This window comes from Schistocerca americana, chromosome 3, assembly GCF_021461395.2.
Source record: "Schistocerca americana isolate TAMUIC-IGC-003095 chromosome 3, iqSchAmer2.1, whole genome shotgun sequence".
Taxonomy (NCBI): domain Eukaryota; kingdom Metazoa; phylum Arthropoda; class Insecta; order Orthoptera; family Acrididae; genus Schistocerca; species Schistocerca americana.
Window position 1 is genome coordinate 539,139,747 of NC_060121.1, and position 25,361 is coordinate 539,165,107.

General features: G+C 40.9%; 1 protein-coding gene across 2 annotated transcripts in view; it reads left to right on the top strand.

The window, feature by feature from the left end:
• The window catches only part of LOC124605256 (cytochrome P450 4g15-like), a 162,300-nt gene that overhangs the window by 10,083 nt on the left and 126,856 nt on the right, over positions 1 to 25,361 (top strand). For both annotated transcript variants that reach the window (XM_047136815.1, XM_047136816.1), the window contains exons 2-3: positions 13,027 to 13,252; positions 13,472 to 13,581. In XM_047136815.1, the coding sequence (XP_046992771.1) occupies positions 13,042 to 13,252; positions 13,472 to 13,581 (321 nt within the window). In that variant the 5' untranslated portion in view covers positions 13,027 to 13,041. The remainder of the gene's footprint in view (positions 1 to 13,026; positions 13,253 to 13,471; positions 13,582 to 25,361) is intronic.

Consider the following 25,361-nt stretch of genomic DNA (forward strand, 5'->3'; position numbering starts at 1 on the left):
AATTAGGGACACTGTTGCTCCTGGGGTATCGGCGAGGACCATTCGCAACCGTCTCCATGAAGCTGGGCTACGGTCCCGCACACCGTTAGGCCGTCTTCCGCTCACGCCCCAACATCGTGCAGCCCGCCTCCAGTGGTGTCGCGACAGGCGTGAATGGAGGGACGAATGGAGACGTGTCGTCTTCAGCGATGAGAGTCGCTTCTGCCTTGGTGCCAATGATGGTCGTATGCGTGTTTGGCGCCGTGCAGGTGAGCGCCACAATCAGGACTGCATACGACCGAGGCACACAGGGCCAACACCCGGCATCATGGTGTGGGGAGCGATCTCCTACACTGGCCGTACACCACTGGTGATCGTCGAGGGGACACTGAATAGTGCACGGTACATCCAAACCGTCATCGAACCCATCGTTCTACCATTCCTAGACCGGCAAGGGAACTTGCTGTTCCAACAGGACAATGCACGTCCGCATGTATCCCCTGCCACCCAACGTGCTCTAGAAGGTGTAAGTCAACTACCCTGGCCAGCAAGATCTCCGGATCTGTCCCCCATTGAGCATGTTTGGGACTGGATGAAGCGTCGTCTCACGCGGTCTGCACGTCCAGCACGAACGCTGGTCCAACTGAGGCGCCAGGTGGAAATGGCATGGCAAGCCGTTCCACAGGACTACATCCAGCATCTCTACGATCGTCTCCATGGGAGAATAGCAGCCTGCATTGCTGCGAAAGGTGGATATACACTGTACTAGTGCCGACATTGTGCATGCTCTGTTGCCTGTGTCTATGTGCCTGTGGTTCTGTCAGTGTGATCATGTGATGTATCTGACCCCAGGAATGTGTCAATAAAGTTTCCCCTTCCTGGGACAATGAATTCACGGTGTTCTTATTTCAATTTCCAGGAGTGTAATTCCCGTAAATTCCAGGGAGGCGGCCCATGAGCTCTGACGCCACATTCAGTCACATCTCAGGTGTCTTCGACCGGGTCCAGACCTGGCGAGTCGGGATGCCAGGGCATCAATTGTGACTCGTCAGTGTGCTCCTCAAATCACTCCATCACACTCCTGGCATAGTTACATGGCGTATTATCTTGTTGAGAAATGCCACTGCTGTCTGGAAACACGATCGCCATGAAGGGGTATACGTGGTCTGCAACCAGCGTACGATACTCCTTGGCCGGTAGGGTGCCTTGCACAAGCTCCACTGGACGCCTGGATGCCCACGTTAATGTTGTCCAGAGCATAACGGAGCCGCCGCCAGCTTGTCTCCGTACTGCAGTACAGGTGTCAAGGAGCTGTTCCCCTGGAAGAAGACGGTTTCGCAGCCTCTCATCGGCATGATGAAGAAGGTATCGGGATTCATCAGACCATGCAACTTTCTGCCTTTGCGCCAAGTCCAGTGCCGATGGTCACGTGCCCATTTCAGTCATAGCTGCCGACGTCGTGGTGTACGCATTGGCACATGCATTGGTCGTCGGCTGCGGAGGCCCATCCTTAGAAGTGTTCGCCCCACTGTGTGATCAGACACACTTGTACTCTGCCCAGAATTAATTCCTGATGTTAGAACCGCCACAGTTCGCCGCCTGTCCTGTTTTACCGATCTGTCCAGCCTACGACGTCAGGCATCTGTAATGACGGATGGCCGCACAACCCCACGACGTCTGGACGTGATTCCACCTTGGTTTCGCCGTGTGTTGAAGACACTCACCACCGCACTCCTCGAACACCGACAAGTCGTGCAGTTTCCGTAACGCTCGTGCCGAGCCTCCGGCCCATCATACGCTACCCTCGTTCAAACTCAGAAAGATCGCGCGCCTTCCCCATTCTACACACGGACAGCACCATCACTAATACTCACGTACCATGCTCGTGTCTGATTAGCCGTCATTCCTCGCCAGGTAACGCTGCTATCGCCTGGACCGGTTTATATCGATAGTCGGTCGGTGGTCATAATGTTCTGGCTGATCAGTGTATAAGAACAAGTGACGGGACGGAATTACTTAAATTTTTTGGAAAATTCATTTGACGAACACCTTGAGGACCCCCCTTTGGCCACGCCGACTGGACTGTACTTCCAGCACGACGGAGCCCTTTCACATTTTACCTGACGTGTGAGGGAAGATCTCAGCCGTACTTATCTTAATCGCCGGGTTGGTCTTGGCAGTACAGTTTAACTAGCCACCATAATTTCCAGGCCTTAATCAATAATTTTTTGTTTATCGACCCTTACAGCACAGTGGTACGTTTTCCCAATAGTGCAGAAATGCACTGAAGTTGACGGTGGGTTTTCGAACAGTTAATTGTGAAATGTAAAACTGTTGTAATGTGACGTTTACGATAATTCTTAGAGGAGAGTGTGTTAAAATACTTACTTTTCAGTCGATACCTTATAAAACACATGTTGTAAGGTTTACCATTTGTTATAAACGTGTTAAACTGAAAATTTATTGAATAATACTTAAGATAAAGAACAACGTACATTAAATGTGCTCTAGCTCCTAAACTGTCCGAAGTGGGACGTTTAGCCATATGAAGTTCTCTGTTTCAAATTATCGTTCTTGTCATACCCCGAATATTGACCATTCCTCCTGGGATCCCTTGTATATAGACGCACTACTATCTCGTATAAAACAAAAAAGAGTTTTACATACTTGAGGATCTTCATGATACAATAAAACAGGAGGACTAGTTGGAAGGGGTACCTTCAGTTTCTCAACGTTAACCCTCTAAATAAAAAAAAGGTTCAAATGGCTCTGAGCACTATGGGACTTAACTTCTGAAGTCATCAGTCCCCTAGAACTTAGAACTACTTAAACCTAACTAACCTAAGGACATCACACACATCCATGCCCGAGGCAGGATTCGAACCTGCGACCGTAGCGGTCACGCGGTTCCAAACTGTAGCGCCTAGAACCGCTCGGCCACCACGGCCGGCTAACCCTCTAAATAGCGCGCAGCGGCACAAAATGCCGCGACCCCAGTGTTGCGGAAGTTCGTGTTAGTTCTTAGTCCCCTCACTTTCTTTTTACAGGAATTCCCAAGTTCACCCTTCCCCCAAGTATTGAACGTGTAGTCTGCTGATTCCTTCTATAACCAGTGAGAAACCATCCGCTTGTAACGCTGCCACCGACCGTCTTAAACAGTAATCGATGCTAATGTTATACCTCTGCGAGGAATTTTTGAGATGTGACCGTGATATAACCTAATGGAAACAGAACATTAAACTGGGATTCGTTTCCGAAGCACTCCAGCAAAGTATAATCAACGATAAACGGTGGGGCAGGAACAGACGTTCTCCCAGCACAAAGTAAGTTGTAACACTACATATTAAAACCGGTCGCCAGCTTAATTAGGCATTCTTGTGTCAAGCAAAATGATAAAGCTGAAGGCAGTGTCAGGCTAACCTAACTTTCCTTGTCGCACACACACCCACACCCAACCACACCCACACCCACACACCCACACCCACACACCCACACCCACACCCACACACACGCACTAAACTCTTTCCTTATAACTGTTCAAACTACAACACAGTAACCTAACCTTGCAGATAAATGTGCTTCTAACTAGTAAGTCAGATAAACAAATGGCCAATGAGATAGTAAACAGCAACATATGCCTCTCAACAACACGTACATTGTGAACTAGGTGCAACAGTTTATAAAACCATTTAACGACACACATGAAACTAGTAGCAATACTGAACAGGGAAAGCCTTGAAATGATTCTGAATTTAAATCAGGGGTCTGCTAATGATCATACTCAGTTACTTCACTGCTTAGTACAGGGTCTCTATGCCCGAGCATTAAGCAACTTGCATCAAAATAGATACCACAGTAAATAGTTCTTTCTTAAACTGGGTTTGAAGCAACTAAACAGAATGCTAATCTAACTACCCTGGCTTTGAAGGAGCCTTTGTATTGTTTTATTAACTAGCTAGGAGGACTCTTAAACTTTCATGGTTTGAAGAATCAAGCTCATCAACAAAACTACACCAGTATGTATGAGAAATGGTAAGTATTCTTATAATTAATTATTAATTAAGTAAAACATAACAAACTATAACTCTTTAATTAACAAATGTGATTTCATAAGCAGTCCTTTGACATAATCAAAAATATAATTGCCTGTGCAACTGACAACACAACATTAGATTCAGGTTCAATCACTTTCTCATAATAAATTAGGACACTCGGAATTAACTTCACTAGGATAGGATTCCTGTTCAGGTTTGTGACTTGAGATGATAACGGGTGTAAGATACGACTTTTTAGTAACACTACGATTATTATTATAAAATCAACCAAATTTCACAAATACCTGGTCCGTTTACAGACTGCCAAATATAAACCATTTAGTGGACGGCTGGTGGCACTGGTGGCGCAATTTGCAGTGGCTATTAACCTGGCGGCGATGCAATCGTAGCAATACCGTTGACCTCGTCTGTTACATATTTTCTCGGCGTCGGTATCATATTTTTAGGGCCAGAAACCATGCCATGATAATGGTATCACCAAATTCAAGTCCAGAAATACGAGCCACAGTGATCCGCTACTTCTAGCGAGGTGTTAACCACAGCACTGTTCAGCCCACACTCCTTGCTCGTTACAAAGGACGAGATGGCACTTGTGCGCCAACCACACCTTTTCCACTTCGCCAGGCTACTTCCGTAGTTGCGGGGCTTCCCCGCATCTTTTACATTCAACACTACGTTCCCCAACTATGGACCAAGTCATTTACAGTACATTAAATAACAATCATTCCATTAGTTATTTAAATCCACAGTCATAATTTAAACAATATCGTTCAAAAATGCTCATAACTGAAACATGTATACACAGTCAAAGAATTTCCATAACAGATACAACATTATACATAAGCAATACTGAAACTGACATAGAAAATAAAATAGGTCAAAAATAGGTGTAACACGCTGAACTGAAAACATCGCACAGACGGCACTTCATACCGCGCGCGGTAATCTACGTACTAACTTTGGCTATCTGCCTTTGCTTTTACCGTTGTTTGTGCTAACCTTCGCTGCATACTACGATAAGTGCAATGTATGTAATTACGTCTTTGCTCCCATTTTCTTCTCTAGGAATAGGACAATATACATGATGAAGGTACACCTCAGTTACTTCGTGGGCTGCCTGAGGACGAAGATGAAGGGATACACCCTCGCCCGCATCTCGTGGTCGTGCGGTAGCGTTCTCGCTTCCCACGCCCGGGTTCCCGGGTTCTATTCCCGGCGGGGTCAGGGATTTTCTCTGCCTCGTGATGGCTGGGTGTTGTGTGCTGTCCTTAGGTTAGTTAGGTTTAATTAGTTCTAAGTTCTAGGGGACTGATGACCACAGATGTTAAGTCCCATAGTGCTCAGAGCCATTTGAACCATTTTTGATAGACCCTCCACGCGATTTCACCGATGTCAGTGAAGGGGAGGAAGAAAGTGTGAACGTGAATTGCCACGGTAGCGACTCAGAACAGTCCGGGGACGAACTTTCGAATCCTTAGGTGATAGTCAAGTCAACTTCGGAAAAGATGGAAAAAAATTTTGAATAAGCAATTCCTTATCCTTGTCGAATAAAACGAAATAAAAAAACATTATAAGAGTATTGCCAGGCCCAACCCGCGCGAGCAGAAATATCCTCGGTATTAGACGCCTTTGTGAGACTCATTCCTACAAATATGATTGACAAAGTTGTGGGTACACAAACCTATATATTTCAGAACGGAGATGTACGATTCACTATATGAGGGAAAGAGATTTTAGGTTTACTTCTTCTACGTTAATCGAAGCCCTTTGTAGAGTTCTATTCTTGATCGCTCTCAACATAATTAGCCTCGCCAATACCCGAAGAGCTTGGAAATGTAGTGGTACAGGGATGATAGCTTGCCGACGTGCGTTTTCCTATAACTGATTTATGTACCTACTGAGAAGCATCAGGTTTAATCAAAGGGCGACCAGGTATTGCGAGAACAGTATGATAAATTAGCAGCCATTAGGGAGATATACAGGGACATTGAAAATACTCCCTATCAGAATCCGTGACCGATGATGAAATGCTGCTTCCCTTTCGAGGTCGCTGCAGTTTCATCTAATTCATGCCTGCCGAGCCGGCAAAGTGCGGTCTGAAATTGTATGACATTTGCGACAACAGAACATTTTACACGCACAACTTGGAGATATACTGCGGCAAACAAAGGGAAGGTCCTTACTTTACATCGAACATACCGTTCGACATAGTCAGTCGACTGATTCAGCCAATTTTAGGTTCTCACAGAAATGTGATCACCGACAATTACTACACTAGCTCTGCATTGGTGCAGTTTCTTCTGGAGAACGCTGTAACATTCCCTTGAACAATGAAAAAGAATAAAAAAGAAATCCCCTCCGATTTTCCGGATCTGAAATATCGAGAAAAGGGCTCTTCTCTCTTTGGATCCCAGAACGTTTGCACCCTGGTATCCTATATGACAAAGAAGGAAAAATGTGTCCTGTTATCTACAATGCATGATTGCGAGGAAACAGACACAGAAACTGGAAAATCTAATAACGGACTATAACCATACCAAGGGGGACGTGGATACAGTTGACCAAAAGTGTTCGCTTTATTCGACTTCAAGAAAAACGAAAATTTGGACTCTGACAACATTCTTCAGATTTTTGAACATGCCAGGAATAAATGCACACATATTTTGAATGTGGAATAAGACAGATCAAACACGTAGTAGACACGACTTCCTGGAAAATATGGATTTCGGGCGTCTTGAAGAACATTACAAAGACCGTGAACAACTTAAGAATTTGCCAGAGGGTATATACCGAATAGCAAGACAATCGAATGAAAAAACCATAGGTTCTTGCCAGGAATGTGGCCCACGCAAGAATAACAAGACTACTATACGTTGTACGACATGCAAACATTTTGTATGCAGCAGTCACTCAACACGTCAAGTAGTTTGCGATTGCTGTCGTCGAAGACAAGATGGGAAATAGTACTCCAGAACGATTAATATTTAGCATTTGCATATTTTATATACGTTGCAATTTGTAACATCATAAGTTTCAGTTAACATGAGAGATTCATGTGTATGCTTTATACGTAATTATTCAATATTCTACATTACTCAAAGCAAAAATATTGCTATTATAATATAAAGCATAGTTACGTACTAATTTACCTTTATCCTCTAAATTGGTACCGAAATTAAAATGCACTACTGGCCATTAAAATTGCTACACCAAGAAGAAATGCAGGTGATAAACGGGTATTCATTGGACAAATATATTATACTAGAACTGACATGTGACTACATTTTCACGCAATTTGGGTGCATACATCCTGAGAAATCAGTACCCAGAACAACCACTTTTGTGGCGGCGTTCGTAGGGACAAACGGCTTACGAAGTCACCGCCACACTTTTAATAGCGGGCCGACCGGTCCGCTGGAACAGTGAACAGAAAGATGAAAACCCAAACACTCTGATTAAATAAAAGTCGGTACTTATCTTTATTAACGAAGATACAGCAACACAGTAGTGAACTCCGTGTCTACAGAAATCTGTCTAGTTCGAGTCGGAGCGGCTAGGTCAGCGTCGGCTGACGACAAACAACAACTCTGCTGCGATGAACACACGACTGACTAGCAAGTACACAATTCGGTGGCGAGTATACAACTGAGCGGCGAATACAGAACTGTCCTAGCGCTCGCGACTCCAGCGCTTAAGAAGCCAGAAGCCAGCAGTGGCGCGCGCAGACTTGCGGCGATTTCCTGTCTCGCTGGCGCTGCTTATGCGGACGGCGTCCGGACTTTGATGCTGCCAACCTTTTGGCAGCGGGCTCGGGTGGCATTACTGGCTAGGATATAACAACCACCTCTGGCCGTAACAACGGCCTTGATACGCCTGGGCATTGAGTCCAACAGAGCTTGGGTGGCCGTGTATAGGTACAGCTGCCCATGCAGCTTCAACACGATACCACAGTTCATCAAGAGTAGTGAGTGGCGTATTGTGACGAGCCAGTTGCTCGGCCACCATTGACCAGACGTTTTCAATTGGTGAGAGATCTGGAGAACGTGCTGGCCAGGGCAGCAGTCGAACATTTTCTGTATCCAGAATGGCCCGTACAAGACCTGCAACATGCGGCCGTGCATTATCCTGCTCAAATGTAGGTTTTCGCAGGGATCGAATTAAGGGTGTAGCCACGGGTCGTAACACATCTGAAATGTAACGTACATTGTTTAAAGTGCCGTCAGTGCGAACAAGAGGTGACCGAGACGTGTAACCAATGGCACCCCATACCATCACGCCGAGTGATACGCCATTATGGCGACGACGAATACACCCTTCCAATGTGCGTTCACCGCGATGTCGCCAAACACGGATGCGACCATCATGATGCTGTAAACAGAACCTGGATTCATCCGAAAAAATGACGTTTTGCCATTCGTGCACGCGGGTTCGTCGTTGTGTACACTATCGCAGGCGCTCCTGTCTGCGATGCAGCGTCAAAGGTAACCGCAGCCATGGTCTCCGAGCTGATAGTCCATGCTGCTGCAAACGTCGTCGAACTGTTCGTGCAGATGGTTGTTGTCTTGCAAACGTCCTCATCTGTTGACTCAGGGATCGAGACGTGGCTGCACGGTCCGTTACAGCCATGCGGATAAGATGCCTGTCATCTCGACTGCTAGTGATACGAGGCCGTTGGGATCCAACACGGCGTCCCGTATTACCCTCCTGAACCCAGCGATTCCATATTCTGCTAACAGTCATTGGATCTCGACCACCGCGAGCAGCAATGTCACGATACGATACACCGCAATCGCGATAGGCTACAATCTGACCTTTATCAAGGTCGGAAACGTGATGGTACAAATTTCTCCTCTTTACACGAGTCATCACAACAACGTTTCACCAGGCAACGCCAGTCAACTGCTGTTTGTGCATGAGAAATCGTTTGGAAACTTTCCTCATGTTAGCACGTAGTAGGTGTCGCCACCGGCGCCAACCTTGTGTGAATGCTCTGAAAAGCTTACTTATCATTTGCATATCACAGCATTTTCTTCCTGTCGGTTAAATTTCGCGTCTGTAGCATGTCATCTTCGTGATGTAGCAATTGTAATGGCCAGTAGTGTAGATTATATTTTTCTGTGAGTTTAATGTTCTTATATTGTACTGATACTATACAAGTCATAATGCTTACAGAAATGTACGGATGGTACCATTTTGGAAACGGAGCATTTAGGTCCGCGCTCGGTATATCATGAGACAGTGACGCACGAGGTATTTAAAGGGTTAAGAAGTAAACATTTCTGCTGTGCTTCGACAAATGAAAATATCAACTGGTTTAAATCTTCTTCTTTATTCTTGTGACTTGTGAAGTTCCTCATGCTACTCTCAGATTTAGTGGTAAAATGGTCCAAGGGATAGCCCGCCAAAAACTGAACACAGATCACGCACGATACAGGAAGAAGGTGTACTGAACTGTGAAGAAAGAAGCAAAATACAAACAATTAACCCTTAAACCTCAAGATATGTAGTATCTAGCGCTTTACTATAACCATGCTGTCCTGGCTGTGTGGTCGTGATGTTGGATCTGCGAAGGGGGAGATCCGTGTTCAAATCTCCTTCATGTCTTTTTTTTTTTTAACAAAATTATGAACTTCCCTTGCGGTCATTGACCTGTCTGTTCTCCTTCTGTAGTTTTCGTAATTGTCATACTATACCTTCGTTGCAGAACTTGTGGTAAGAATATATTACCGTCGCAAGAAAAAGTGATGAATTGTTAAAGTAGGCGAGATCCCCCAGAGACCTCTCACAGAAATAAAAACAACAAATAAATGGGTGTGAACTATGTTACAACAAAAAAATAGAAGATTCAAAACTTCCAAAACGGAACGCAAGGGTAATAACACGCGGTATTTGTGTAGAACAAATAGGAGATACGAATGTCTGGAAGATCTTTCCCTACACCTCACATTTTAAAACGGACGTACAGCTCGACACAAATTTGAGATCAGCAAACAGACACGTCAGTGACCGGACACGAGGGAGATTTGAATCCAGACCTCCTCCTTTACAGTTCCACACTGTGACCACAGAACAACCAAACCGTGGCAACTCAAACCCGCTCGATGTTGCACATCTTGAGCTCGGACCATTCACTGTTTTTATTTTGCTTCTCTTTCCGCACTTCAGTACACGTTCTTCCTCTTTATATGCTTGATCTGTGTTCAGTTTTCGACGCGCTATGCAATGGGCCATCGTACCACTAAATCTGAGGGGAATGCGAGGAGGATTTTCCCTTGTGATAGTTGCAAAAAGTATTATCCTTGATATTTATCCAATGTGAGTGGTAAAAAGTTGAGCCATGATTGGTACATATTCGTAAAAAGGTATTTATCAGCTGCCTGCTGACCTAAAATATTCGAAATCAGCTGAACTAGTACTTACTGGTTGGATCACAGCGTAGTTCTTACATTTTTGGCAGATTGAAAAGCGCCAGTGATTTCTTCTTCCTTGTCCACTTTCCACGCCCATGACGAAATCGGAAGGTGATAGACACGTTCATTATAGGACAAGAAATACTTGACTCCTTGAGCAACTGGTCGACCTTGTCATTGTAAACCAATACTGCATAAAGAAGATTCTCGTAACTCTTCGCTGATTTATCAATGATTCTCCTACAATTTCCAGCGTTTGAACATTCATTTTACTGTTCTACTTTGGGTTTTCAATAGATTGAAATACGCTCTCTGTACCTGACACTATCAGCAGGTCCTGGAGCGCTGGAAGACGATAAAATTTGAAAGCCTTTCGAATCGCTGTCACTTCCACAGTGAAAACTACACAATATGGGTCAGGTACATATTGTTGTTCGTTTCAAAGGGGTTGTCCACTTAACTAACAATCAGTAGGACTTTCTTTTGCTACTCCTTTTTCTCTTTCCTAGAGAAGGCAACCGCCTAAGTTGTGGTACACCAAAAAGACAGAATCTGTTTCTATTCTTCTGGAATCATAGTTATCTGTTACTGATATGTTATGGGACAGGTTCATTTACCACGCAGAGGATGCACCAGTCCACCCCCACCAGTATCCAGGACACCTCCAAACAGGTCCTCTGGGGTCACTGGGGCTCATTTCGAAGCGGAAATCATCACTGAAGACAAATCTACTACAGGCAAAGAAATTCTAGGCCTGGAGTACATTGTAAGAGATTGTATGTGTAGAAAGTGAACTATATGCAAACAAGCAGATACCAACTTTACACAATGCGTCAGGTTTCTGAGAAAGTTATACAAGTCCAGACTTGACAAAGCTGATGACAAAAGCACACATAGAGAGAGAGAGAGAGAGAGAAGTGAAATACAGAGGTTATGCAGTGTATGAGTGTGTGTATGTGTTTTTGAAAATACTGTAGCATTAGAATACAGTGGAACTTCGATTTTACGTTCTCCAATTTTATGTTTTTAGCGATTCTATGCCATAAATTAGTAGCCCCTGTGAAAAACCCATTAGATCAATGCTAAAAATTCCCTGCAATTTTTTGACGAGTTTTTACTTGCTGTTACACATCTGTGATTTTTAACTATTGATGAAATTCATTACCACAAATTATTGTATAAACATTTTATTGTACATTTAATTTCCTTCACTTGTACAAATTTTATACATTGTATTGGTGAGGATTACAATTTCTAATCATGTATGACAATTACATATGTTTTTGCTACTATTTTGAGGGTTTTAACGTTTTTTTTTTTTTTTTTTTGCTCCGTTTTGCGGTTTTTAAGTCTGGATCCCATGAAAACGTAAAATGGGCTTTCACTGTACTTATTTTTTTAACATAGCACAAAAAATCTGATGCTTCTCAATCGCTTTAGGTACAAAATAGTGAACTGTGATTGACTATTTCATTTTAATGAATGGTAAAAATATTTGCTATTTCCTGCCAGTGCCATCTAACATTTTTTAAATTTCTCACCACTACCATCTTGCAGTTATTTAAATTTCCCCATCAATATCATCATGGATTTGTAAATTTCCCACAACCGCCTTGTTGATGATGTTAAGCAACCAATGTGATAATTAAAATTTTTTTATTCGATGTGGCAGAGGAAGCCATCTCGGTTTGTGATGTCATATATAAGACAGCACAGCTTGCCATGTGACAGATAAAGGGGAGACTGGCATGTGACATTATGTGATAATGTTATGCATAAGACGGTATGTGTTGTGATGTCACAGATGTAAACTAATTAAAACATGATTATGTACACCAGGGGCAGCTTAGCTGTACTTAAACTGACCTTTTGAAGAAAGATAGTTACCACCGTTTCCCTGTGCTGGACTTTTACTACTGTCATCGCTGTAAATACCCATGTAAAATTGAGCATATTATTTTGCAGTAAAATTTTTAATCATGATTATTGAAATTACTAATTGACAGTAAAAATTAAGGTTAAAATTTTTAAAGCAAATTTAAAATGTTTTTTCTTGACAGCTTCCTCTACAGCACAGATGGGTTTCTTCTTGTTAGAAAATTGTACCTTGTATAAGAAGAATATGCTCAAAATAGACTGAGAGGGTATCAAATCATTTATTTTATAAAGGAAGTGCTGAGTATCAGACACTCAGATAAAGCGACTATATGTTGATTTTTATGAAGTCTGATTCCTCTTAAGAGGATAATAGCTTACAAACACATTCCCGAGGTCTAGGTATCAGTCTATTATGATGGGGAGAGTGGGAAGGCAGGTTATAGTGAAATGTAGCGGAGAATACCAAATAACACGTACAGGTGAAGAGGTTGTGGAAGGGCATGGGGGAGGGGGGGGGGGGGGAGTTTCAACAATGTAAAAAATCTGGGATCACAAGGTTCTTAAACTGCATTATCACTAGCTTGGAAACTTTTAACTTTCCTATTCACTATTTCTTTGACCAGCTCTCTCTTTATACTATCTCCAATAACTTCATAATACCAATTTCAGAAATGTATGTTAAATATTTGCTTTTTCTTTTACAGGTTACACATTTCAAAATGACAACACTTGAAGAAGCTGAAGTAGTAGAAGCACAGAGCAGTAGCTCTATGCTGTATCCAATCCTGATAGTGACTGCAATTTTAACCATAATACATTACTGGCGAGAAAACTCACGTTTTGTAAAACTGGGCAACAAACTCCCAGGTCCTCCTACCCTGCCTTTCATCGGCAACATCCACATGATATTTGGTATTACCAGTTCAAATGGTGAGAAAATAAAACTGAGTTTCCTTGTTAATTATTACTGCTCATATCAAAGTGTCATAACAATGGAAAAGGCGTCTACACTTATTTTAGAATAAGACATTTTAGAAAATTTCTACTTACATTAGTCAGTGTGGAAAGCAGGTGTGGGATTGTAATAAACAAATGCATTAGTTTCATAAGACTTGTTGTTAATTAGACAATTTGTTATTCCTGTTTCAGAGATAATGGAGAAAGCACTTGAGATAAGCAAGGACTATCCACCTGTAGTAAGAGGATGGATTGGAACCTGGAATCTGTTCGTATTTCTGATGGATCCTAGGGACATTGAGGTATGGTGAATGTAATTTTTAATATAGTTGGATTTTTCACTTCTTTTAGATGTTTCAGCTTATATTCCACAGACACCACAGAGACAACTGTCTGGAATGTAAAAGGAAGTAAAAGATGTACATTTCATTTTATTTTTATGTGAGTGCAAAACAATAGAATGACTTCAATTATGGAATCTTATACTAAGTGCTAATGTGAATAACTAAGAACCATGGTTTTAAGAAACCCTTTGAAAGTGCTCATATTCAGGAGAGCTTCAGGTCGGCTCAGAACAAATCCCATCTTCTGGTTGTGCTTGCTTGTGCCATTTGTTCTTACTGGATGTTACATCAGTATTCTCAAAAGATTGATCTGATACAACTAAAAAAGCAAAAAAAGATGCTTAAGCTTGAGACACTGGTTGTGCTTGCTTGTGCCATTTGTTCTTATTGGATGTTACATCAGTATTCTCAAAAGATTGATCTGATACAACTAAAAAAAAGCAAAAAAAGATGCTTAAGCTTGACACACAAAATAAAATTGATAGATGAGGAATTTACTGCCACCAATGCTGATCATTGTAACCATTTTGTAGATTATAAATTTTCTTTCTTTTGTCTTCACTTGTACTAATTTATTGTGAAATGCAGCTGATATGTGACAACGAAGACCACATTAACATGCTTGTAAAAAAGAGGGAACAATATGTCTGAATAAGCATCACAAGTGAAAGTAGTTGTCCTACAAGATTAATTGACTAAGTAAAAAAAAGTAAGGTTTCAAACTAGATTTCTCTGAATTTTCCAGAGAAAATGGTTCCTTGACAACCTGTAGTATACCAATAGCTAGTTATGAATATGAAGGTGAGTGTAAATTTGGTTTAGATTTAGGAATCTCAGATCATTATACACTATTCACTTAAAGGAAAAAAAGGGGGGGGGGGACATTTCAGGTTGTAGACCAAACATAAATAGGAATTTAATAGTATGGCAGGTACGATAGAATCGGATTTTGTTAACTGTATCTCATGTATCACAAAATTTGATAAATTACGTGATAAACTGTACAAAAAAGACGTTTTCACCTTCCTCGTCACTTGCATAGTTGTGGCTTTTACTCTGAAATTTCTGTTTCAATGCTGTACTCTTCTGACCATAGGAAACTGCTGTACGCAGCTATCAGTATAATGAAGATAAAAGCAAACATACATGATCAGTGCACTTGAGCGGAGTGCACCACGTCTTGTAACAATACAGACAGAATGAAATAAAATGTCTTCTCTGCTGAACCCTGGACAAGACCAACATAAGCGACGTAACGGAGAAATAACTGATGAACTGTGGATGGAGAAGGCAAAACCTTTTGCTTTCTCCGAATAATTGTCCATTCAGTATCTTGTGAGACCCCACATGCATCAGCAGAAATAATAAATTGGAAATCAGGAGAAACACTATCAATAGAGCCTCCATAATGCGTGGCTGGATTTCTTAAATGTTGGATACGTTACAGTCCAGGGGCCAATCGACAAATCTGTTGTATTAACCCCAAAGAAATTCATTCACAAGTTGAATACATGCAGGCAGGAATTTGCGGTGTAATAATGTTCACTACTCACAGCATTTTTAAATTTTAACAAACTGAGTATTTTTTCAAAAATAAAGTACCACTTACCGTAATTAAAAATCGTTCATTACTGGAATAATAACCGCGTGTGCGAGGGCTTAAATGAAATGGTACAGTATTAAACATTACTGTAAACTTGCGAAAAATTACAGGAATGAATTAAAGTTACAGTCCAGTCTAAAGCAGTCTAAAGTTAAAGCTCTGTAATTGCAAACCAACGAAATTCTGGCTGATTAATCACAGAAAAGTTCAGCCTAGATCGCCTATCCCAAAATATTCAGTCCACAGGATAGAAATATTTTAGAGTATTCGTTATCGATACATGCCAATATCCCGAGTGCACAATGCAACAAGTTTGCCTGATGTGCAATTTTCTAAGTTCTCAAGTTGAAAATATTTCAGTGTGTTCACTATCAATACACGTCAAAGTCACAGATACTTAGAAATACTTGGATTCACTCATTAGGTGGCCTATTACCGAACATACATACTGTTCCAGATCTCATCTTTGGTTGATGCGCGAATGCAAAAAGCGAACACACTTCCGACTTCCGAAACATACTTAAAAGTATAAATTCTGTTTTATATATATGTATTGTACATGAATCTGCAGGTAAATTTCTTGGATTTTTATTGCTGTTCTTAATTTACCTCTAATTTAAATAGTTTGATCACAAGTAATGGTTTTGTTCATGTAAACGTTACTTTCCCTTGTTATGTTGCCAAAAAACATAAAGAATCATTACACTCATACATCCCTAATTATGTGTACTTAGAAATTCTGCCACTACTTTCAATATTTCGTATCTCATTTGTTTGAAAATTGAGATTTTTTAATGTGAGGAATGTAAATTCCAGTCTGAGAATGAGAACTGAGGAAGGTAGTTGGCGACTTTTCCGTCAGAGTCTTTTAAAGAAGGATATATTCACCCTCTTTGTGCTCCAACAGGAGCGTTTTTCGGCTGGTTTCGTTACTTTCCCTACGACAACAACGTATGTAGCTTATATAAGGCATATACTCAGTAAACTTTTGACAGTTTATTTACATATTTAGACTTATTTACGTAATTTGACACAACAACTACATATGCATAGTATGAGGCTAACACAAAGTCGTTTGCTTTACTTTTTTTTCAGTACTTTGCTCATCGCCTGCAATTCTCGAAAACACCCAGTTTATTAGTTGTATCATAAAAGTGTAAAAATGTTATTAGAAATATTTTATTGAATTTGCGATCTTTCCAATTTCACATAATTTTTGCTAGTCATTGTAAGTTCACTTCAGGCAAATTAAGACCCTTTTTAGAACTTTTTGTTTGTTGTTGGACTTATTTGTATAGGCTTGAAGTGCTCATTATATAGAGACAGTGCGTCATAAGCATTTATTAGTGCAAAAATACTGACTAAAAATATAGTCTGGTGACCTCAGAAATCTTGCGATGGCCCTAGAACCGTTGTCATGCGTTCACAACGTCATTAAAACTACATTTACGCCTCAGACTAGAAGTTACGCACATACACTGTATATGCGCAACTCTGAAACTCTCGATGTGGGTAACGATAATTATGTCAAAAAAAGTTTCGAAGTTGTACGAGAATATCATCTTAAAAACCTATAGCACAAATTTCGACGATCTGCCATCAATAGAAATTATAGAAGTTGCCACCACCTCAAATGGTACTTTTCGTAACCAAATATAGTGGTTTTTAGGGTTTTTCTCGTGAATCTGTGTGAACATATTTTGCTTTTGCAAGCACCCTAAGGTCCACCCAAGATCAAGCCTAATGCAAAAGAAACTACCGATTTGCTCAAGTTGCCTGGGCTGGAGAAAGTATGTAATGTTTAAATTTTAACCCTGTAATGTTGGATAGCTACAGTATGCTAGTTCTTCTGGTAGGTGTACCAATGGCCACTAGACCGGGCATTATGCAAAGCAGTTGACTCTTTATCTCTGTGATCAATAGAACCTTAGATATGACACCACCAACATCACCACCCCTACCACCCCCCCCCCCCCCCTCACACTGAAGAACAGCCTTTTCATGTTCGGCTTTTTGGAACATATGGCTGCACTGTCATGCGTGTAATGTTTAATAAGAAAATTATATTGATTCTGTATTTCGTCCCATTGCGCATTTGTGTGTATTTCCAATATTCCCTGAATTGTGTTGTGTTTAAACCGTTTCAAACCTTCTTGGACATAATCACAAAGATTGGGCTACTATATCTTTCACCAGGCCCAGTCCTGTTTCTCAGTGGCCCTCTCTCTGACACATTCTAAACTTCGGTTGGTGCAAGAAGGGTGAAAATGAAGGGGCTCTTATATTGCCTTAGTCCGTAATTTCCGAGAAACTGACGGTCAAAATTTTGATGCATCTGCTAACAAATGAGTCAGTAGCGTATTGGATAAGAGCACAGTTTCAGATGTTTTCGCTCCATATTCAAATGTTTTCGCTCCATATTCAAATGTTTTCGCTTGTTGTTGCGGAAGTATGTGACATCAATTGTTCCAACATTTTTTATTGATCGAGAAATGCTATGGGATTATTGACAAAAGAAGTAAGTATTTCGAGTCATAGATTTTATCATCACAGATTTTATACAACCATAATATTTGCTTTGATTTTTTACTTCTCAAGAGTACAAGTCCCCAGGGCGATGCATATCATAAAAATATTCAAAGAATACACATTCAGAGCACCCAGAGCGCACATGAAACTACTGTGGCACCACAGCTCGTGGCCTTCTGTAGTGGTATCGTGAGCTACTGTTCATACAGGACGCCACAAATTCCACATAGTTGCACAGCTTTCAATATGGCGTCAGTTTGAATAATATGAGCGGGTAGGAATGTTACTGAGATGGCTACAGCATTAGAATGAGACAAGTGTTTGATACAGGGAAGACGTAAACCAAATGTTGGATCCGAAAATAAATTTCGCACGGGGATAAATCAGTGGCCACAAACACATTTATAAGAGAAATAACACTCGAAGCCGAAAATGTCTACAAAGGCAAACTAACCAAAAACTTATACATAAATATCACCTGCAGACACACCACCATTCCAAGATTTTAAAATCTTATTGTATTCGTTGATACAGGCATTTCAAATAACTAATTTTTATTTTAGAAACTGCCACATCACACTCGGGAGCTATTTCTTGCATATAATCCACAAGTTATACAATGCTTGGTCTCACAAACCATGTTTATACAACTCATTTTTTTGGTTACCTGTATTACGTTTATTTATTTCACACACACACAAGCACACATACACTGCGTGGAAAATTAAACATAGCTTCTGTTCTTGTTGTTCCGGAAGATGCGAAAATGTACCTGCCAAACATTTTTTTTTTTCACTCTTATCAGAGATAAAATGAAAACACGCTGCAATCAAATCGAGTACAGTAGCAATTACTCCACGGTAGCCGTGGCAGAATGCTTGTTTTGAAATACTGCCACCAGGGAGCAGTGATGGAAGGAAAGTGGCACAACAAAGTAAAATGAAGGTGAACTTTTTGTGGTGTGACTAAAGTTTCGTCTCTTAACATGCGCCACTAAATGCTGGGAGTTCACACACGCAATTGCAGTGTGCCACTAGCCACAGCAATACTTTTGTTGCGGGTATGAACCCGGCTTAAGAGTACGTGCAGTATTCCATGGCCAGTGGCTGCGCAGAAGCCGCCGTAAGAGAACGGACAACAGTTATGGTGGGGGACAGCGGGATAACGCGGAAGGAGTGATGTATACTCTGTCACCATCAGAATAAACTTGATGTAAACAAACACAAACGCGATGACTGGTCAAAAGCCGTAGCACATGTACACGGTTGTTGTTACGCTCTTGGAAGTAGGTCCAATGTATGTACATATTAGATGTATTATTACTAAGTTACATTGGATGAGACTTTAAGATATTCTAATGCATTAACAGCCATCAATGTTTTTTTTTAATCAGCCTTTAGCTATGTAGTTTTCATTTCAAAAATCGTGTACAGTCTCAGTTTCTGTACTGTTGTGCTCTGATTGTCAGGCTGTTGATATGAAGAATGAAAATAGTTGAGGCTACTACCTTGGCGGGTGGTCTCTATCAGTTTCCAATTTCGACAAAATGGAATTTATGCAGCCGCTCACTTCTGACCACAAGCATGCGAGAATCAAGTATTCATAACATACCTAATATCTTCTAAACGGTTCGAGATATCGAAACGAGATTTTGGCAAAGGATAGCATAAAATGAGCAGAGAACCGTATTTTGTAATATGGTCAACATATGGAACTTTCTTATCTGCTTCGATATACCCGAAGCTGCAGCTTTTATTTACTTTTTGTTTTCAGTTCGGTACTGTAATTTTTAAAAAGTCACTGCCCGCTAGTGAGAAGAGAATTTGCTAGTATTAAAATAAAAGTGAAATTTCTTCTCTTGTGTTACAGCAAGTTGACATGATGAAGTTTTCTGTAAAGTATTGACATCTCTGATCGCCTGTTGGTTGTTTAATAACATACTCTGTTTCAAGATTCTGTCACAGCAGCCATTGCAAGGTGAGTTTGTGCAATATATACTGCGTTTTGGCAAAAAAGCAAAATTTAACATGGCAATTAGATGAATGTATGCGTTATACGAAACTCATCACTGATGACACTTCTTTGAAGAAAAAATTTAACAATTCAGTTGGAAATAAATCGTCAATTCTGTTGCAATTTCAGGGGAATTCTGTAACCCAGAGTATGTTTAATAATGAACAGCTGAGACTGGAACTTATGAAAGTATTCTCCGTCTACACCTCAGTTATATTTGACATACGAAAAAATACAACAGATAGTATACCATCTTTCCTTTACTATCCCTATATGGAGTAGGAATTGAATCTTCTTACTATAAATATCTTGTAATTCATCAGTGATATTGATTTTGACGAATAATTGATAATTGGCAGGGTTCTGCAAGTCATCAATGTGTTCACAGCTTCAGAATCACAAAATACTTTTATTGCGTCAGTTCTACTCTGCAGTAAAAATGTAGGATTCTTCTATGAGAAATGACAAATTTAGTGCCTGTGTATCAATGGATAATAAGGGTACAGAAATATGGTAGTCATTACTTCATGCCGGTAGGGGTGGCCGAGCGATTCTAGGCGCTACAGTCTGGAACCGCGCGACCGCTACGGTCGCAGGTTCGAATCCTGCCACGGGCATGGATGTGTGTCATGTCCTTAGGTTAGTTGGGTTTAAGTAGTTCTAAGTTCTAGGGGACTGATGACCTCAGAAGTTAAGTCCCATAGTGCTCAGATCCATTTGAACCATTTGAATTACTTCATGAACTGCTTGAGACTACTTATTAAAGTTAAAATAGATTATAAATATATATAATCTATCTTTAACATATCAAAAGACAATTAAAGTGAAGAAGATCACCACTTCACTCTGAATGGGGATAGAAACAAAAAATGGTACTATTTTCTGCAAATTATTTTCATATTTTTCAGATGAAAAACAGGGAGACAATTCTTTTGTAAGTTTCCACTCCAGTCGTCCACTATTAATAATACTGTGGGTTATGGGATTCTACGAAAACTGCAACAGATTTGGCGAGTTATTTTTGCCTTAACTGTCAACTTTTTCTCATTTGAAGAATTACGATCAGTTATGAGTAACAGCTACGTTTCTCTTGTTGACATGTTTAATTTTTCGTCTTTTGCCAAAACACAATATAATTTGGAAAAATTCGCCTCGCGTTAGCTATTGCGACTTAATTCTGAACAGTAACATAAGAGAATAAATTTCATGTTTATTTTCATACTAGTAAATTCTCCTTTCAGTAGCTGTCGAAGACTCTTAAAAAAATTACAGTTCTGGATTAAAAAATAAAATATAGCTTCTGCTATATCACCGTAGATAATCATATACCGGTAGCAAAATACTCTCCTCTTTGCATGCTGTCATTCGCCAAAGTATCATTTCGAGATCTGGGAATGGATTAGGAGATATGAGGTATGTTATCGTAAAGGCATTTCCCATATGCAGTTACTCCCATCAGGCACCGCGCCGTGTGTCAGCTTCGTTTGCGCGTTTAACTCTTTCGCTACGACGAACTTCTGCAGAAGTCGGGAGCGATTGTGCCGCTCAGCCGGTGTACTGCTGCAGCAGTCGAGTGCGGCCCGTGCCGCCCAGCCGGTGGACTTTCGTAGCTGTTCCGCCTCGCGTCATATTTCTCCGCTCGAGAAAAGGCCGGTTCCCACTAGAGCGCGGCAGCGCGGCGTGCGGCAACGGCAGCGGCAAGCGTTTTCCGCTTTGACGCGGCGGCTCGCGGAATTGGCGTTCCCACCTGGAAGCGGCAGCCGCTAGCGGTAGCCAATGACGGACAGCCACTGAGGTACGGGCTGGGACCCACCGAAGCGACCGGTGTGTTTGAATAACTATATCTTACACCTAAATCAAGGAAAGACGAAGTTGGGTGATGACATACCAATTTTTCATTTTCTGTACAATGTACTCTTTCACATATTTCATTATTCGTGTTTTCTCATTTCAACATAAACATATTTCATGACTACCGTTCATGATTGTTCACTATCTCCTAACACGTTGAAACAATGTACGACAAAAGAGATTATTCAGATAGTTAAGCGAGACAAAAATTTAAAATGTGATACGGTAGCAGGTACAGGAAAACAGTAAGAACACAAAGGCTTGGGGGGAAGGGATGAAAGTGGAAGCCACCAGATAGAATTTCGCACAGAGCATAATGTAATCATCGCCAGCACCTTGATTAAGAATCATGAAAGAATAATACATATTTGGAACAAAGTTTTCGAAACCAGATTTTAAATTATAAGACATTTCCTGGTGCAGACGCAAACCTACAATAATTTATTGGTTACGAGCTGCGGTTTACAACTAAAGAAACAGTAAACGGTGGCAAATTAAGGAAACAGAACTTGAATAAGTCAAGACCCACAGTTATTCGATAATCTTAAAGTTACTGTAATGCAACGACTGACTGAAACAGAGGGAGGAATCCGCTAGAATACGAATGGATATCTTTGGGAGAAGAAGTGGTCAGTGCAGCAGAGTATGTGAACGGGAAGAAGGTACAGTAGAAATCGTTAGATAAAACGTGATATATTAAATTTGATACGAGGGAAAAATATAAAAATGCAGCAAATAAAGTAGCCCATAGGAAATAGAAATGTCTAAACATGACGTTGACAGAAAGTCCAAAATTGCAACGCGATTTTGCACTTGGAAAACATAAGAGAATGAAAATGAGAAGGAACAAAGTAAACTTTGCTCAAAGGAGAAGCAACTGTCAAGAACCCATTTGGCAAGTCAAAACTAAGCAAATAAGAGAAGGCTAGAAAGTGGAAGGAATATGTAGAGAGGAGAGGGGGAGGGGTTGTACAAACTAACATAAGCACGATGTTAGATTCCTGTGAGATGTCTGAACATGCAAGGCAATACTGATCCTACCACTTAGCTAAGTAGACACACTGAAGAACTGCGAAACTGTGTTTATAGCATTTGCATGTTAAGAGAAAGGTTTTGACAATCTTAATTAAAACATTCCTTGAACCTCTGGAGATGTCATCGATAAAACACAGGGCCACAAGATTATCTACAACTTGTACAGAAACCAAATTGCATTCCTAAAACTTGAGTGACTTGAAAGGGAAGCAGTAATTGAGAAGGCAGAAGTAGAGAGGATATAAAATGAAGACTGTGAATAGCAACAAAAGCGTTCTGAAAAAGAAAATTTGTTCACATCGAATATAAATTCTAATGACTGGGTACTATTTTACAAAGGTATTTGTGTGGAGTGCGGTATTTGTGTGGAGTGCAGCCCTGAATGTAAGTGAAACATGGCCAAGAACAGTTCTGTCAAGAAGACAATGGACACTTTCAAAACGTGGTGATCAATAAGAATGCTGAAGATTAGATAAGGGGATCATGTAACTAAAGAAGAGGTACGGAATTAAATAGAGGAGGAAGAGGGGTAAGTTGACAGGACATATTATGAGGCATCAAAGATTGAGGACAAAAGGGGTTGGGTGATAGTATTATGATAATAATCATCTGTTGAAATGCTATTCTACTATTTTATCTGTTAATGTAAGCAGTGAATTTACTCTTCCATGCACTACTCCACAAAACATTTAAACCAAAACTGAAATCAGCTGAACACCAAATCTTTCAACCACTGTCTGACAACTACTGCATTCACTTTCAACTTTCTATAACTATCACTGGCTAGCCACACACACATACAGATATAAGGAGAACAGAAATAAACAAACATTAGTTTTCAGCATATAATTCTTTAGGTTGGCAACATGTACATAAACAAACCAAACAGGAAGGGACATGAGGTGAACACACTGTAGTTACGACTTCAAATCAGTGTTTTCGGTAAAATGTCTACAGCTAGTCACAGAAGAAAAAAAAAAGAACATGAAAATGTGATTATGTTCCATAATCTAAGTTTTAGTTCAACCTCCAGCATGTGACCAGGTGAGGGGAAACACAGATGTCGGCCAAAAACTCGATTCACTGTAAGTAATCAGTTATTCACGTAAAAAAAGATGTGAACTGTTTTATGATCTGCAAGTATCACATATCAAAACAAAACTGAATCATTCTAGATTCCACCGAAGATGCCTTAAAGTAAAAGGCGAAACGCGTCTTGAACCAATAAAGTACTCTGGATAAAGAAAAAAACGTTTGTTACTTCCAAACGAAATAATCAATAGCTGTAGACAATTAGCAAATTACATCTTATGACATACCAGCAAATTAGTCTCGGTTTAAGTTCTCATTACACATGCTATTAAATGCTGTTTAAAAAAATTCATCTATCCCTTCCGAAAAAACTGTAGTTTCTTTCATATCTTGGTAGTTAAACAGATTTTGGATATTTATCATGCGACGAAATACATGAGTTTTTACAAGTTATCGTTTGCAAGAAAAACACGTTTCGATTTCTTGAACCGTTTACGAAATTTGCAGTTGATTCAACCACAAGGTTTACGACGAGCAGGACGAAAGTATCGGTCGCGTAGCGAGCGACCCGCGCGCGGTCACCGCACAGCCCGTCCGTCGACATATCATCCAATATCTCGAGAACGGTGATAGCTATCGTTCTGCTCTCAGCTTTAAAAACAATTTCGATATATTGACTAAATTTCATACGCAATAATGTATTACCTAAAATGAACTGTACGCAAAGTCCACGCAATGCGTTTTTACCTCTGCACACTCATTAAAATTTCGTGTAAAGGTTTACGTAAATGCGATACAGCAAGTAACCACGACGAATAACGAAAAGAAATTCGGTCCTTTATCGAGAGAAGATATCAGGCTGTAACATGCCCAAGAATCAAATTTTTCTACCGAATAGTTTCCTTGGAATCGGATGATAAGTATTTCGTAGCTGCCGCCGCGTCCGCGCCAGCGCTTCGGCAGAAGTTCGTGTGGCCCGGGGTGCCGTACCTGACGTCACGCTCAGCGCGTTCTGTGATTGGTGGCGCGCACCTGGAGCGCGGCACGCGGCAGCGGAAGCGGTTCGACATGGTCAAACCGCGACGCAGAGCCCGCCGCGCCTTGCCGCTGACGCCGTTTCCATGGCAACCACGCCGCTGACGCGCGGTTTTGACGCGCGGCAGCCCTAGTGGGAACCGGCCTAAAGACAGGCCGCGGCGCGTACGTCACGAAGGTAGTCCTGAACTCGCTCGCTCGCTCAGTTCAGCAGACAAAATGCGTTTCTAAACCTCTTAACTCGCAGTTGGTCGTGTAAGTACTAACGAGAATTGCATCTTCCACTGGAATCTGTATTATGAAGTCTCACTGATTAACAGTACTACAGCAAAATTTAGTTTAAGATCAATACTCGATTGTTTATAGCATGCAGTCTCTCCTGCTTAACATTAGGCATTACATGCTGGAAGTGGTGCCTTATGCAACTGATAATCATTTTAGCATGATTTTATTTTATTGTACGTGAGTACAGCCATAACAAATTATAAGTAGGCCCATGGACTCCCCATCATTATATGACTAATAACAGTAAGATTCCATAGTAGCGGTTTCAGGTAGAAGATTCAGTTTTCGTTTGTACGGACACGCCTAGTTACGAGTTAACAGGTGTAGAAACGTCGCTTGTCAGCTGATTTGGGCG